Source organism: Ptychodera flava, chromosome 10 (genome assembly GCF_041260155.1).
Source record: "Ptychodera flava strain L36383 chromosome 10, AS_Pfla_20210202, whole genome shotgun sequence".
Taxonomy (NCBI): Eukaryota; Metazoa; Hemichordata; class Enteropneusta; family Ptychoderidae; genus Ptychodera; species Ptychodera flava.
The window spans coordinates 6846143-6864542 of record NC_091937.1 but is presented as its reverse complement, the minus strand read 5'-3'; the positions used below and the strand labels follow the sequence as shown (position 1 = coordinate 6864542).

The window sequence follows — 18400 nt, the reverse complement described above, 5'->3', positions numbered from 1 at the left end:
GCATTTGATATTACATGGATGACGTCATTTTACTTGCTGCGCATCCTTTCTGCGCAGAACAAATTGTCGTTCGCTTGTTGTACTTTGCAGTTGGCAACTTATGGCTGCGAAACGTCATGCAGAGCTGTCACTGGCACAGTTAGACGATATTTTGATGCAAGTAAACAACAAACGAACGAAAATGGCAACAAGGAATGCAATTTCTGTGTTCAGCGACAATGCAAGCAACAAATTTGGATACGCCACCGAGGAGATCGGCAAACTTTAGCGGCAACCCTAGACTCGGCACTGACAACATCTTACGCTCGAGGTCCGGACTAAGAAGGCGAACTGTACTCGAAGAAGTCTTTGTGTTTTTGTTTCTTTGCATGTTTGCTTGTTCGGTGTAATAAAAATAATAACACATGAGAGCTTGGGCAATATCACGATTTTTTGCCTGCCCTCGGGCTGGTGGTCATGATCGAAATACTGATGATGCCCTCGCCTACGGCTCGGGCATCATCAGTATTTCGATCATGACCACCATCCCTTGGGCAGGCAATAAATCGTGATATTGCCCTCGCTCTCATGTGTTATTATTTAATTATATCAGTTCCAAAGGACTACATTCCACAAATCATACTGCCCTCTTGACTACATGCAACACCATATTATATTGCCCACTTCCTATAATACATTTTATTGCCCATTTGACAAAAGCCAGCATTTGATACAACATTTATGCACTGTGCATGTGTGAGGCAACTGTCCAAAAAGTTTGGTCTTAAAATTGACACAGAGCAGAGCATGGGCAGCTCCCATCAACTGTTAACACTGAGATACCAAAACAGACTTTCTTTCATCAGATACAAAATCTGTCGGAATGCGAACACCAAGACAAAATACCAAAACAGTCAAATTTCAATGATAGGGTATTCTGAGATAACAACTGACCGTAAATCCAAAAGACGGACACAAATCCTTTCTATCCATACAAAATGAAAAGCACAAACACAAGTTGTGATATCTTTCAAAGTAATGGTAAAACTTATTTTTGGCATATTCTGCTTGGTAAAGCACAAAAGTACTGATCCACTAAATTGATAACAACTCCTACGTGATATTTCTGCCATCATTGATCAGCATTCAATGTATTGGAGAGGAATCTACAATCTTGACCTGATCACACATTCAAGTTTCACTTCTGTCCCGTCATCAGGGATTTTCTCACAGTCATACGTCACTGTCTGAGTCACCTGTTTGTGCAAAACTGACTTGGATTCACATATGCATCACCTCACTTCTTACTTTGAGGATGATAAAAGATTGCATGTAATGTGAAAATCTTAGATATTGAACAGAACATAACTACATATAGGATAGCAAATACGTGATTCATTATCTGAGACAACCACTATGTTACTATTTACATTACTGACAACTGGTCTAGTACAAACGGATGCTTGCAGCAGGCAATAGCAGCACAGATTTAAATTTTTTACTGCAATCAAAGTAAAGTAAGTAAATTTAAAGTTACACATTTCAAATGGTTGATAATCTGGCTGGACATCTAAAATGGTGAATGACTTGGTAGAACACTTACAGGTATACAGCCACCTGTAATATAAATATGCCCATATGTGTTCAAAGGGGTGCTCCTTGGTATTCAAAATGCCCATGTGAGGGCACTGTTTTTAAAAAGCAGCCACCCACTTAAAATCTGTGATTGGCTAGATTTTCTCTTTCCATGGTAACTGTGGCAAAATTGGAACAGGTGAAAGTATACCTGTAAGAATATTTGGGATGCAAAATAATGAACCATATCTGACTGGCTATTGAGAGGGGATTGAGGCTTCATACTGGAGTGAAGACTGCCAAACCAACAAACACTAGGCAACTCCCCTGAGAGAGGACTGTTGACTTGACCGAGTTTCTGACCAGCTCATCTGGAAAGTTTATCCCTTTTATTGATGATATTTCAAATTAACATTAATTAACAGCATGACAGACTAATTATAGGTGATTAGTTTTTGTTTTTCTTAATGGACAGAAAGTACACAATGTCAAGGTAATTTTGTTCAGAATCAATCATAATTGGTCACTGTGACAATAACGTACACACCAACACTCACTGGTTAAACACAGAGTCGTGCTCATTTGCAATTATCAAATTATAACCTTCATGATTAAACAGAATGAATTTCAAAATACTCATTTAACATAATCTCCTATACTTGAAATAATCCCTAATGTAGGAAGTTTGGTCTGGTTCTACATGTAGTAGTATACTGATTATTGAAAGTCAAGCGATAGGAATAGGAAGGTACATGTACTCTGATCTCACTGCCAGGCTGAACTGTACATTTATTATAAGAAGTATGGAGTCACATCTCAGATATCTTATTTTAATATGGTGATCAAAGCGTATTGGATATACAGATGAAAGTTTATGACACTGAAATCTAGCAACACGCACTCATTGCCACAACTAGTAAAATATTATTATCATGGGACGCAACACCACATTTTTCTCCAAGAATAAATTCTGTATGCAATATGTGCACGCATTCTTTGTTTTCACTTTCAATATTTGCTTATGGGTTGACATTATCTTACTGAGTTTGGAAGTGCGCACACACATAAACCACATCTACAGGATTTTCATACTGGTACATCTATGTATAAACACTGAACTGTTTACCATACCCAAAAGTATTCTACATGAAACTGCCACACCTAAAAGCATCTTCAGGTCACAGCAATCCATCTAATCACAATATTCCATCTTCTACAAGCACCCGCAGATACATCTCAGATTTTGTAAAGGTGTAAAGTATACAACAACGCCCACACATACACAGACTGTAATGAACCACATTGCATGCACACAGCGTATCATCTCACAGACATCTTGCTACTTACCTTGTGTAATGGCACAAAAGCACTTGGACCGCATATCAATCTGCGGGGAACACGAATGCCTCGTTCCTGTGAAAAAGAACACATAACACAATATAAACATGAGTTATTTAGCAAAACCAAACCCAAATTTATAAGTGATCAACATCAGAGCAGAGATTGCTCCATGTCGAATAATGTTATCATTCAACATTGTATCTGGGATGATTACACTGTTATTACATGTACTGAAACCAGACTCTGCAAAAAAAGGTAGATTTGGCTAACCATAACTTCAGATAAGCCAATACTCAAACATAGCAACACTTGTACATCATTGCAAACTATAAAACATTCATGAGGACAGTAAATTTAAAATATCCCCAAAATACAGGGAACACCCTCCTTATGATTTTAAATTTTACTACGGGTACATGTAACTTGTGTATTATTTTAACACAGGTATCTCTTACAGCTCTTTTTGCTGCTAGTTTATGAGTAGCATTTCTAATTTATTGGAGACATACCCTGGTAAATAATTCTAGGTACCACTTTTCTATTTCTCATGTAAATACAAAATACATGCAATGTTGATTCCACCTTTTGTTCTGCTGTCTGCAAAATTAATCTGCATTCAAGTTAGCAGGATTCTGGTATTTATAATTTGCATTCCATAGGAGAGGGGAAAGATGTCAGTTTGTCCAATTTGTTACTCAAAATTAGAATGTGAATTGGACATTACTATGGTTAGAATTATTATTATATGTTGATATGTAAAATTGAAGAATATTAATAATGTTTTTAATCATGTAGTTTACAAAAATCTTTCCTAACTAAGTAGCTTGCCACCACATTGCGATATCATAAAATCGATCCAAATATTACCAAGAATATCAATATTTTAGCAAATAACATTTCGTTAATGACAAATACATGTATTCATATGAATGCTGCCATAATACTGTAATAATAACAGTCCACTTACAACAGCCTCAAACAGCTTTCAGAATTACAGTATACCATATGAAATATGAGAGCAATACAGCAAAGTACAAGTATTGGCTTGAGAGAGACAGAATTTGCATGTTTGCTCCTAAAATGGTTAACACTGGTCCTTTCACAAGTGCTTTGACATTCATGTACTGAATTATAAAGGTACTTCTGAAGATTTGAATAAATAAAACGACATGTACCATGCATTAAACTCAAAACACACGTACAGCATTCCAGTATCTGAAACACTTTCATTACACTCTGTTCTGTCAATCATTTTAGCTTACGCAGTTTATGGATGTTTCTCCCTTTCATGGCTATGTAAATTTTCCAAAGAAAGAAAAGCTGCATTTTGTACATATCTAATCCAAATTAATGTACTTGGTACTCTAAACTTGGCCTCTCAAGCTGAGGTTTCAATGCAAACCTTTTAATTAAACTTTCGTCTCTTTTTCCATTTTTGAAACTCAACACTATTTTTCCTATTCTCAATTTATAATTATGAAGGATTTGATAATGAGACATATACAGCAGAAAATGTCTATTGCACAGATTTAAAAAAAATCAAAAAATCAATTTTACAGGGATATAAATATTTCATACTAAAAGCTACAACCTGACACCTTACATAAATATCTGTGAACAATATCTACCAATCGCTGGCATACCATGATTGACAGGCCTCAACCTGCCATTTACACATACCAGTAAACACTACACTTCATATCAACATCAATGATTTTTATATGTCAGTCTTGTGCTTTATCCTCATGCTTAAAATATGTGTTCTCAAAACCCATCCAATCACAAAGGAAATTTTCAAAATAAAATATCAAATTTAGAATGAAGATAAAGAGCTCAAGATTCATTCTAACAATTACGACATGATCAAAGATGAAAATTTACTGAAATGTAACTGAATTCTTATTCTACTGGAGTAGATAACTTGCTTGTTACACACAGAAAACTGCATTAAAAGATTAAGAAATACACACATGTATTGCCGACTAAGCATTTCACTAGTGATTTTTTTCCTAAAAATAGGAATGTAAGGTATAATAATGCAATGTGTGTCTGTCAACCTTTTGTTATCTTTTAAAACTGATAGAAAATTGGATTCTTGATAAAAAAAAATATGAGTAGGTTTTCAAAAGATTATTGATTTAATAACTGCATAGCTAAGACGCATGGAAATTCTATATCGGACATGATACTTTTCAATAATTCACTGATATTTTTTCATAATAAGCTGCAGGTATGGAAACAAAATTTCATAGTCAAGCAGTGTACTTTCCAAGCCAAGCAAATTCATAAGTGTTGTTTCTGATTCAAGAACATTTCACACATTCCATTACATATACAGATATATTTTTGATTCCAGATAATTTCATGAAATCCTTGAGTTCAAGTGTAAAGAAGTCTTAAAACTTATAGCATACACTGTAGTCTGTACTCATTTCTATTACATACCAATATAGCAAAAGCCTGCCTAGACAAACAATGTCAATAGATTGCACCTACAGGTAGCTTCATGTCAGTGCATAATATCAACATGCTCATCTGTGGTCACATGGTTCCCACCAATGCTAATTGACAATATATCCTAAAATCCTACATACATGTAGTTACCTGTGTGCACATGCATTCAACCATCTAAACTCTGGTGGGATTGCTGGGCATAGATACAACACGTACTCAAGTAAACAAGGAAGTTTTTAGGTTTGATGTTTTTTTCCAAATTGATACAAGGTATACCATATTGCCATATGCATTGAAAAGGCATACAAACTCAGAATGGAATTCTCCCTTTCCATTTAACACATGATCGATATCCTGCTTCCATTATATATCAATCAACTCATTCATATTACCTGGCACAGGGATCCCATTATGACACTGACTAAAGACATCGGATCTATTGGCTCGATTTCTTTCCTTTCATGAAACTCACATAACCTCATAATGCTTTGCAGAGACTACGCTGGACTTGTGCTTTTCAAATGAACTCTTCCTTTAATCTGGCGCTCATTTACTGTCCATACTTACTTTTTGCTGGTGCAACTTCCAGCTGAGATTGCATCAGCTAAACGCAGCATGTAAACAATAGACCGCCATTTTTTCCCTTCCAAGGTCAGGTCAGGTAATCGCATTGGAGATAAGTGGTATGCAATGTGCAAACAATCAAATGACCTCTGACCTCACAGACAGATAGTGGATGATGTAACTGGATTGGCATGGAAACGGAGTGTACTGGTGCATTTGCTGCACTCGCCAATATTACTTACTTCATGGCAGTAATGAGGCATGACAGTTCAGAAGCCATTAGACAAGTGATCCATAACTTTTACATGTACACAGTACACTGACTTGGAAATAAATACCTTGGATTTTTCTAGTTCTGAATATATTTATGCATGCACTATGAACTAACACTTTTTCTTTTTTAATATTGACTATTATAGTGTTTATCAGAAAACTACAGATAATCAGTCAATCCGAGGTTGGCAATGAGAATTGATGAGAGTTATTAAAATACCTATCTTTGACAAAGACAACTAAAAACATCATACATGTACGTGTATGTTCAACACGACTACATTTAAAAGTGATCTTCATATTTTGAAAATGGATATATGCACAAATTATTGAATTGATGAGAGACCGGCGCCACAGCAAATACCATGCACTTGGAGAAATACTAGTAGGTTTGAGCCACAAGTCCACCGGAAATTTGGCAGACTGTCAACACTATAAAAGGTACAATAGTATACCCTGTAACCTCACGGGGAAAGTGGATTAAACTGCACTGCAAAACTATTTGTGCATTGGCCAAAACAAAGCTTTAGAAAACAATTGAGTGATATAAACAATAGGACGGCAACCGGGAAAAACCTTTGGAATCACATAAACAACATTGAGTGATGTAATACAGTCATTGTCTTGATTTCCTATAGATGACACAACGCAAAGGATTTTGAAAACAACAAGAAGTATTCATTATATAACTTGATCTAGCTTTGACAGCTCTGAGCTTTCAAAATCACTGGCTGTGAAATTCCACAGTTGCTTGCTTGAACATGAGTTTTCATGTATTCATTTTCTAATTTAACTGCTGTGATTTCTAATTGTATAAAGCATTTGTTCACTATAATCTGTCTGAGCCACAGTAAGGTCTTTCTGTATAGTGCTGATAGACTGAGACTCGCATCGATTTGTATGTTTTGAATGGTTTGCAAAGTCCTATACACCATTTTGCACGTCCCTTTTCACAATTTTCTGCTTTCATTGTAACTGATTCTCACATGGTCTGCTCTATGTGCTCACAATAATTAAATTACTTCATATTGAGCTCACAATAATTAAATTCATCGATATTTTGCAAAGTAACTAAGGAATGCACCTCCTAAAATTATTATCATGACACAAAGGTACAGCTAGCTAATGATACATATTCTAATTAACTATCACACTCATGTGATTTCAAAACCACATGAAATTACATACATATACATGTGTACTATAGATACCGTATACACATAGATAGACAGACACAGATATTATTTTTGCCTTTTATATGAAAATTAAAATTTTTCTTAACCCTTCAGACTATTTAAGCCTTTAGATGTGGGAGTAAGCTTTTGGTATTGGGTAAAGTGTCAGTAACCTATTGACAGAATAAAGCAAAGGTCTTACTCCATGGAACTGCTGACTTCAAATCCTCAAATGACCTTACATGTATTTTTTTTAATTCTGTTATTTTTGGGTCAGCCTCACTTTCTACTGTGGGTAAAATCAATTGAGAGAAGCACAGCTGAGACATTATTGATTGAAGAAAGGTAGAGATAATTGCTTTCCTGGCCAATGGCCATCCTACACTAAACTGGCAATCATTCTCAATGGCTGTCTGTGACCTGAAAGTTTCAGCAGTATGGAAGACACAATGCTCGACATCCAATATAAGTTTCTACTTTTTGTTAATTCCACAATGCTTAATCTTACCATTGCATTTATTAAAATTTGTAGAAGGGACTGATTTCGATTTTTGGCGTAAGTCAAAAAGTTTGCAATTTCATGGTGGAGCATACACTATATTATGTATGTTGACAAAATATAGAATTGATGATGACACTGGTATACGATGTATTACTGTTCATATATGTATATCAAAGTGAAATAGTTTTCAATGGAAAGTATAAAGCTCACAGACATATAGCATACTGCGAAAACTATTTTAATGCAAATGTTACAGGTTTCATGTATTCTAAAGGTTCATAAATTCTTCCATCAGCACAAAAAGGTGATGTTAATAGGAAGAATGAGATAAGACCAAGAAACAAATTTGAACAATTCTAGCTTTTATACACAAATACAATAATTTACGATGATACTAGAGACTCAAATATTGGTACAATTGCTACAGTTGAGCAAGCACTGCCATTTTCAGTGACAGAAGCCATTCCCCATTGATGTAAATCATAACGTTGTTCAAGTTTAATTTATAAATTTCAGGGTTTACCTTAGATATCTCTTGTTGAGTACAATTTGAAGAAGAAATAAAACCAGGACCCTGGGTCCAGGGTCTATGATAAAACATAAAAACACTGACTGAATACAATAGAATACTGTACCTGACATAATCTAGGCTCTGTAATCCTGCAGCAGGGGACAACTACCGTTTCAACACTGGGCAATATTGCCTGCTACTACATGATACAGAATAGTGCTTGGAACCCAGCACTGTATTGCTGTAGCACTAGCAGATATTACTGCAATGTTTGTTAGGCTTGAAGTGGGAAGACAATTATTTAAATAGCAAATATAAAGTCATTTTTCATGTCACCTGAAGTAAAGAATGCCCCACATAACAATACTAATTTTAATAGAATGTGATTGCTTCTTGAAAACCAAACTGGCAGATCGGATGTAAACTGTAATGTAGCGATATGAAATGAAAATTAACTATGCCTCGTAGTACACGGTCTCTCTCTCTCTCTCTCTCTCTCTCTCTCTCTCTCTCTCTCTCTCTCTGTAGTTGTATTGGTAGTTGTACAGATACAAGGAAAGCATAAGAGGCAGTACACTATAGGATGAATGAATGAGAAAATGTACATTCATTCATCATGGAGGTACCCCATGGAGAATTTGATTGTCCTTTGTATGTAATCTCAGTTGTATGCCAGGTATCAATGTCAATAACCAAGGTGCCTTTGTCGCATCACACTGTGATCAAGATCAGGGTTCATGACCTTTGACACAGGGGACACAACATTAGACACTTATCATTCCCAATGGACTTCATACTTGAAAGTTGAACAATACATGTACATGTATATTGAACAGCCAGACACTGGTGAAACAAGGTTACAAAGATAATGCTCCTACTTGGTAAGAAAACCTTGCTCAGATTTTATAGATGCAAATCTACAGTGTAATGATTCGCCTCACTGAAACCATACAAAGTCCAAGGCAACGCCTTTTGAAATTTGCTGAATCGTTACAGTCAAAACCAATACTTGCTGTCAAAAGATATTCAATACAGTAAGTTATTAAAAAGAGACATGTACATGTCAATGAGACTGACTTTGGGCATTACAATATGATTTATGGAGCAGAAAAACAAAACTTGCGCAACAAAAACAATGGAAAGGATATCAAAAGTTACAGCTAATGAAGCTACAGTTTAGGTAGCCACCAACCATCTAGTTTATTAACAAACATTTGCTACATGTATTGATGCACCATGATTTAGCTAAGTTTGGGCCAAATCTCTGCAAATAGTTTTCATCAGTATTTAATGATTATTTTAGGGTTGTTGGTTCATGCAAAAACTCTAGAAATATTATTTTTTTGTCCTGCACTGAACTTTTGATGTTGTTGATACATTATTGATATCATGATGATCATTTTGAGTTAGAATGCAACTTTGGTCAAAAGAAGGGTATTAGAAATACTGGCAGTAAAGTATCTTTACATATGTAGTTGAGAGTCACTGCTTTATTTTTCACCTTTAATACCACATATAAGGAATACAGTGGTTTTGACAATTATCACATGATCACTGACTGCAGTCACTTAAAGGGAGAACTCCTGCAAATAAATTTTTGCATGACGTTGGAAATGAAGCAATGGATAAATTTTGTTGGTAGGGGCGTGGCCAGGGTCCGATATCTAATGCACTGGAGAAGAATTACAACTCTTGTCCTCTAAAATGTCATTGTTGATTCACAATAACATTAATCTTGATGGTACCCTTCAAACATCTAGTCCAGATAAGCAAAGAATTCCTGGAATTTTTTCCCAGTTCCCTCATACGAGTACACTGAACCACTTGGCTTGACAGAGTATATTCAACTTGCTTCTATTTCTAAACTGCAATAGTCAGATCAATTAGCACTTGTACCACAGGGTCATTGTTAACAGTTACCATTTTCTTGCTAAAGAGACTGTTAATGAAACGTCTACAATATCTCATTGGGGAAATTTTTGTAAAGTAAATAAACGAAAATTTGCCAATCTCGAAACTACAAATTCACATCATGCAGAATTTAATATTATTTGCAAGATTATCAGGCTGCAAAATATCTTATGCCTGTCTCATGATTGCTTTTCAAAATGGCTTGAACCAGTTATAATAATAATATCACACATACTTATAAATATAACATTTGGTCTTTTTTATCCCTTATCCTGCCAAGTTCATATGTCATCATCAGGTCAAGTTGGTTGAAACCAGTGAGATGTATGATGTATGTGTGATGTCCCATATATTGTCTTTTAACAAAACTCGAACATTAAGACTTCTGGAAGCATAGCAAACTTGGTTTGTACAGGCTTAAACTTGCAATGATATACCATGCCAAGAAGTTGAAAATACTTTGATTTTGGCCAAATACTACTTTTTACTTACTTGGCAGATGGTAAAGTGAATATCCTGCCAGGATTAAGGGTTAAAAACACAAAATTAACTTTATTTGCAATTAGTCACAAATGTACAAAATCCAGACAAAATCCAAGATATACGGTATTGTAGTTGTATGTAAGTGTTGTGTGTACTTGGCCATGAGAAAATCAAGTAGATACATGCTGTCCTATCAAGGAAATATATACACAGAGCGAGACCAACATCTTAAACATTGTGATTTTATTTATTTTGCAATTAGTTGCCCTGGGCAATGAAGTGTTGCTGCCAACAAACTACACTATCCCAAGGCTGCACAACTGGTATGTTTACATAGAATTAGGATGTGGATTTTTCTGGATTTTCGTCAAAGTTTTCCTTAATTAGCACTTTAGTAAACAGTTGCTATAAGTAAGCGGACTCAAAAGACACAGAACCTTGAAACTACATACCCACAATTGGAATTCACAAATCTTCACGCATGTTTTTTGTTATTTTTTCGGAACTTTTATCTGTGGTAATATTCTGAGTTGGGCAGTGTAGGGAATGTGTACATGTACATGTACCATAAGTGTGAAAGATTGCAACCCTGTGCTAGTTCCACGTTGAATGTGTGACTACCATATTACTGGCATACTTCATACAGTTATTAAATGTTTTAGAATGTTTTTGAGAACAATTGCATTTTTTTATATCCACGTATATGACCATACTAATAATTCTCATATATTCAAAAACAATTTTATGGATTCATTTATGACTGAATCCAAAGCAGGAGTTGGATCTAGGCCACATTTTTAGCAAGAGTCTGCATTTTACTGTAAAGCTGGAGCCTTCTTTTATTTTTACTAGTCCAAATTTGCAATTTTTCAACATATTTCCTTGACATAAAATTTAGATGCATTTACACATCACACATGTCAGGTTTTGTATATAGTTTAAGCTAAATCTGTCAGCACTGCACAGCATCAGCTGTCAATATTTAAGGAAAAAACTGTTTGATACTCTGGGAATACATTGTTGCACACAAAGTCTCTTTGCACTCACAGGCTATGTATTATTAAAGGTCTAGTGAAAACCCCATCTTGTAAAATAAAATACCCTTGATGGTCTATAGGACAGTTAGTTATGTTCATTTCTGATATCGTTCAGCTCGCACAATTATTAAATATTGCAAAGGGAAAATGCAATGTGGGCGTGGCCCAACTGAATTCTATCCAGTCAACTTTTTTTGCCTTACTGATGTTTGCCCGACGTTGTATCTTTATGACGGAAAGTAACTATTTCTAACCTTCATAAGCTCCCCACAGAGAGTAACTCCTTGGGTTTCTGCTTACATTATTACTAAGACTTCATGTTAACGCTCACCACACTGACAAAAAACTTGAATGTGGCGAAAATTCGATTAAAACAATTCGCCACGCTTGCAAATAAAAATTTTGATGTGAAATTTCGGTTTCGCCAGCCAAAGCTACAAGTTTTGCTGATTGATCGAAGCGAGCGACATTTCTTGGATGAAACTGAGGCAATTTGGAAGCAATGCCTGTCAGAAGGCATACTGACCACAGTCACTTGTGGTTCCATACATGATGGCCGTTGTATTATCGAATCACAAGTGACTGTGGTAGTAACACATTGGATGTGTTTGCGTGGTACATTTCCACTTAGGTGTCATGGATACGATCTTCCCAGGGGCGTGGCCTAAGTGTAGCAAAATGACCCCCAGAGAAACTGCAGATGTAAATATATCAAAAGAATTAACACTCGTGTATACTTTTACATGTATGTTACAATTCTATTGCAATTGAAACAATATTGGCCCCCCCCCCCTCCTCACCCCACCAACCTGAAAGCTATTTAGTCAGCAGAACTGGATTAACTTCACCAGAACTTTGAGTAGAAGGCAGAATGTGGGTACTTCTTTGCACTGGCAAAGAGAAATTCAGTTCCTACTTTGGATATGTGTGACTACTAGATAGCTGAATGACATCGGCACATAATTAAGAGTCACATAACTGAGATAGCACACCAAACTTCCCAAAGTAAAGTATACCTTCAAATTTGGTCATGTTTGGAGCTGTAACTCCCAGGAGTGCTGTAAATAGCATGTCAATTGATAATGACATGTCATATTGTGTTCTGCCTTACGAAGAGGTTATCAATTTCCTGTTTCTAATTTTACATTTTGCTTTAGAACTCTCTGAAAAATTTCAAAATTTTAAACATCATATTCAGTGGATATAGATGCATATTCATGTACCAAAACAAAGTTTTTCACAGTAGATTGCAAATTAGTACAAGTTGCACTTCAAATCGGATGGCCAGCATGAAGTTCTGTATATACGGCTGCTCTGCTATCTCAGCAGTTGGGGTCGGAGATTTTAAAGCACCCTTATACATGTATAACAGAACAGTCCACGCAGAACCCGTCACTGGTGCGGGAACAATGCCCGCATAAAAAGTGCATTGTGCGCGCACGAAACGAGCATCATTGCCAGCACAATGCGGGCAGATAAAGTGCACTGTGCCGGCACTGTGCGGGCACGATTCGCGCATCGTCACTGTGCGGGCATTGTTGCAATGTGAGGCAAATTCACACCTTGACCTTGAATGTATGGCTGAGTTGAACGCTGTTGCATGTGAATGTAAGTTGGGCTTGTTGGAGTTTCATTGTTATGGACAAAAATTGCAACAAGTGGACGTACAAGTGACTACTGTAGTGCTGGGTTTTGTCCTTATCGGCTCAGCCAAACTTTGAGTTTGACCCATTGCTGATTGGGTGGGAGATGCGACGTTTAGTGTCATTTACTAATACTAGTACGATTTTAGGCCGGGGGTAAAGTGAAAACTCTTTACGTACAATGCATGATCTGTTACTGTGAAATTGTTTCTCTGACTTGGTGCGCTGTGAAGTTCGAGTCCGATCGAAAATTATCGAATTTCTCAAATAAAGATGACATCACTGGTCGTGAGACGTGGTGTTGAAGAAACTGACAGAGGCTGGATGATGACGATAGGTACATGTAAGTTGTTGCCATAACGGTAACGCATCGTAGAAGACAAGTCAACACAACAATAAATATTCTCGATCTGTTTTCTATTTTTCAAAATGTGTACTTTATAACAGGAAGACGATTTATCATGGCAGAAGTGAATGCCTGTGAACTTGAATCACTCTAGTCTATACGAGCTCATATTCTTTTTTTCAATTGTCTAAAAAGACGACTTAGAACTAAAAATGCTGACAGTTTCACGGCTTTCTTCCTCTTTTTCATGCCTAATCGTAATCGTGACACTCATTTTCGGTTCACGTTATCATGTTTATGCCATGCAATTAAATGCAGGGAGGTCAGAAATAACGTTTCGTTGTTCACTCCCCTGTAGCGCGTCATACTTTCTCGATATACAGTAATCACGGTCCCTCTATCACAATGATATTACCGGTATGTACATGCAGGTGAGGTTGATTTGTGTGACGCCTGGAAAGACCAAAATTCTACAAGACGCATACTCTTATATGGTTTGGTTTTTCCTTTCGATGTACGGAAAGATTGAACTGAGAAGCACAAAAGTCGCGACTGAAGTTATGCTTCGTAAACCTGTCCTGTCGTAAATTTCAATGATTCACAAGACGAACGTTACTTTCAGCATTTTTTCCAGCCAACTATCACTATTAGTGGCACAAATAAAGTGAATAATGCGAGTGAAGTAAACTGACCATGTTCGTAAGTAATAACTTGAATTTTCTCCACAGACATGAAAACAAAATGTTCGTTTTGGGCGACAGCGCTCGACTTTTTGTTTTCTTGCCGATCATGCGGCGCCGATGTTTACAGAGGGTGAAAAGTTGCGCGACAGTACACGTTGGTCGAACCATTATCTAAGTTGCGATAGGAAAATCTCCATGAAGTTTTGATACGTTCCTCGGATATTCCGTACGAAAATATTAAATGGACAACATGCAGTCGATGTAGAGAAAGTCATGATCATCATACTGCCAACGCAATCATACGAACTACAGTGACGCCGCGTAATTTTTCATCGGCACCGGTGCTTCACGATAAAGTCCAACATTAAATTTGTTTCCCGGGTCATTACGACCATCGGAAAAAAAAAACTACCGAAAAAAAATACGGCTTCTGCTTATGTTTTACATATAAGCTAATACCCGATAAGGTCCAATATTCAAAATTGGCCTACACTCCGAATGAAATTGGGGCCAAAAATATTGAAAAAATATCACGTCTTTACTGTGATAATGTCAGACAATACCATGCCAAAAAAGTCCGATATTCAAAAACTGTTCCAACCCCAACTTTCTAGGGACGAAAACTAAAACATTGTGCCAGTTTCTGATAGTATTTTCAGTTCGAGTCGACACCTGACGAACCGAATTTCAAATGTTTCCCGCCCCAAACTATTTGCTGCAGAAAAATGTCTTTTCATGCCGTATTTGACGTTGATCATATCAAACTCGGTAAAATATGCGCGGTGCGGTGTGTTCTACATCGTACTCCAACTCTGAACGTTATTAGTATATCACAGTCAAGTCTATTACGTCACCACAGGTCTTCAGTGTCGTTTTATTTTGTGACAGTCGATCTGGCGACGACATTCCCTCCACATCGAATAAGTATACATTGAGGTACCAGAAGAACGAACTTTCCTGGTTACATTGTGAACAAAAGCTTGGGCCGAAACGGGAAACGTTGCCCTGGAAACACGTCAAATTTTGCTACACTGTCGTCTAGATGACCTTGAAGACTTGACGTGGATTGCAATCGCCGCCCAGAGCAAATGTACATGTAAGTAAATAGCAGACATTGTCCTCGGCCTATTCAATAGCGTCTACGCACCAATCAGGCGATGGGTCACAAATGTCATCGAAGTATGAAATTTACAGTAAAGATTCGCGTCGGCATGATTGTTTAAATAATTGCGATCACATTGCTGGTGTATACTATCATGTTCGGAAACACTTTTAAAATAATAAATATAATTTTTGTACAAAACAATTCCGTAATAATTTTTGAGGGAATCAAAAATCCATGAACTTAAGTTTCGAATCTGCGACTGGGTTATTGTTTAGATGAACTCAACCACGCTGAAACATGGGTACTGTTAACATTGGCGGCACTTTCCCGACTGCCAACTTCAGTCATAACTTCAGTGCAATTGGTAGTCGTAACGAAAGAACGATGTCGCTTCTCGCATCAACTTGTCAAAGAAGTCGACATTTTAGTGTTGAAGTAAAGCAGACATATAATCACCACTTTTAGAAAAACTAACGTACCGGCATTGGATATTTTTTGATAATAACGCATGCTGGTATCAGCCTTGATCCACGGATACATCAGCACCAAAAAATTCTCTAACTTTCCGAGGTTCGTGTTGCAGTCGGTACGATTTAAAAATATTTGCAATTAAATCATTGTTTGACGCAGTTTTAAATGTCGACAATGCATTTGACTATTCAAAAACTAGAAGAAAATAAAGTTAATGAGCCACATAACAAGTTGGCCTTTTAAGGGCCACCAAATTTGAAGGAATTACGAGTAAAAGTTTGGAATAAATGAGACTCACACAAGGATTTCAAAGATTATGTTTTTATTTCCACCCCCTAAAAATTAAAAAATCTGAACCGTCGATTGTCTGAATATTATACCTAATTAAAACTGCAATAAAAAGTTTTGGGCGGGGCTCTAACGCGGAGATGTATGACACCAATTTTCACCATTCGGAGAACTTCTCCACCGGTTATGCGATTTATTGAAGTACATGTTCGTCGTCTTTGACTTTTTGAGTTTGCAGAATTGAATAACGTTGACAGTATATAGCCTTGGTATGTATGGGAAAATGTATGGTGCGTTTTTACACCGACAATGACAACTTTTGAGGTATTTTTTGCTATTTCCATCATTTTATATGACTCGAATCTTTGGTTCAAAGTGAAAGTTCGGCATGTAAAATGTTTTATTGAACAAGACCGCATCGGTCAACAGTCAATGGTCTATACGTCGCAAGGTCGCTATGGAAACCAGCAGTTTCCAAGAATAGCAGGCGAATTCCTCGAAGCATTATGCTCCCATGGGACTTTGTCGGACCACGGTCCCACAGAGGGCTTTCAATTCGACAAAATGGAATTATTCACGTTTTTTATCTGTCACTTCTGAACGTCAAATACATGTTTACCACGAAATTAGTTCAGTCAAGTCACGTCAATTTGTAAATTTTGGTGCATTTACATTTCAATGTATGTTTGACTCGTCATGAAACAAAGGTCGCAGTCCTGGTCCAAGGACGTTCACTATCGACTCGAGTCTACCCCGAAAATGTTTAACGTTTTCTAAAGCAGATAGACGCAAGTTGCTGTGAAGACCAGCAGCCCAAAACTGACAGAAAGAGTCTCAGATTTAGTTCTTTAGTATGTAGGCCCTATCGCATCGATATAACTTTCCAAAAAAATGTTATGCTTTTAACTTTCTACAAACTGTGGAGGGACGGTACATCGTAGTACAATACAGGACCTGTATAAATGTTTAGAACTTCTGTTGTTATATTTCCCGGTCGGATAAAGCCGCCTGCTTTAATTCACCGAAACCTAGAATTGTATTTTACACGATGACTACAGAGGCAGATTCGGGCTTAGCGGTAGCCATATTTGCTTGGAAATGCCCGATCGGACAGGGCATGCAGTTTGCAGTCTGGATACTTTCGCGACCTAAAGGTCATTTTGGAACTGGGTTTTCTCGTTTCACATTCTGGCATCTCAGTGCCCGGTTTAGTCGTAGAGTGTACTACTGACCCTCTTTAAACACAGTGCATGCGTGATGGCTCAGATATTTTTGAAAAGGGACACGCACCGGACAGACCGCGGATGTATTTTTTACGTGACATCCATGGACCACGGTCCAAAACAAAACTCGGACTTGGCATCTCAGCAAAATGGTTCACCGATTCGGCTACGTTCGAAACTTCAGTCTGATTTTTTTTGCGACAAACACGGCAGAATTAGCACGAAAATCAGTAAGCCAATGAAAAACACTTGCATTTTACCACGACATCACCGCTGACATTTACTTTAATACGATAGTGACTCGATATTGCTAACTGCTGTGTCTACTATAGACAGTCGGATCCAGAGCAAAGTCGTTCGTGTAATCGTAAAAAGTTCAGGACAAAAATACAAGCTGTTGATTTCAAAAACAAATTTTATTTCGATGCTAGTGGTTATTTCCTGGTCGCTCTCGTTTCCTTACCTGTGTAAAAAGGATGCGTTGTTTCAAATACAACAAATTGGCCGGGCAACAATTCAAAACTTGTTATTCTTCACCCTCCCTAATATAAAATTGTTTACAATCTGGTGCTTCTATGTATCAGGTTTCGCCATCATGCTTTAGCTCATGTACGATGTCTACTCTACGGCAAATGACGGACGAATTCATTCAGAAAATTCCCCTGGCATATTGCATAACAATGTGGTCTGTGCCTGTGATATTACTAATACGTATCATGAACTTTATTTATTGTAAATGGCCACAATAATGTTCACTTGTTGCCATTTTTCACATTATAAAGCACGTCTAACCACGGTCAACACGTCCGTGTTCAACCTTATACCACGATCCGTGA

At 37.0% G+C, this 18400-nt stretch overlaps 1 protein-coding gene across 2 annotated transcripts in view; it reads right to left on the bottom strand.

The window, feature by feature from the left end:
- LOC139141875 (sestrin-1-like) overlaps positions 1-18400 on the bottom strand; it is a 90548-nt gene that overhangs the window by 60611 nt on the left and 11537 nt on the right. The window contains exons 1-2 of one of the 2 annotated variants that reach the window (XM_070711632.1): positions 5742-5996; positions 2902-2967 (exon numbers count right to left, since the gene is read on the bottom strand). In XM_070711632.1, coding sequence (XP_070567733.1) covers positions 2902-2967; positions 5742-5831 — 156 coding nt within the window. In that variant the 5' untranslated portion in view covers positions 5832-5996. Of the gene's footprint in view, positions 1-2901; positions 2968-5741; positions 5997-18400 lie in introns of those variants that run through there. The other variant, XM_070711630.1, reaches the window with a different exon arrangement.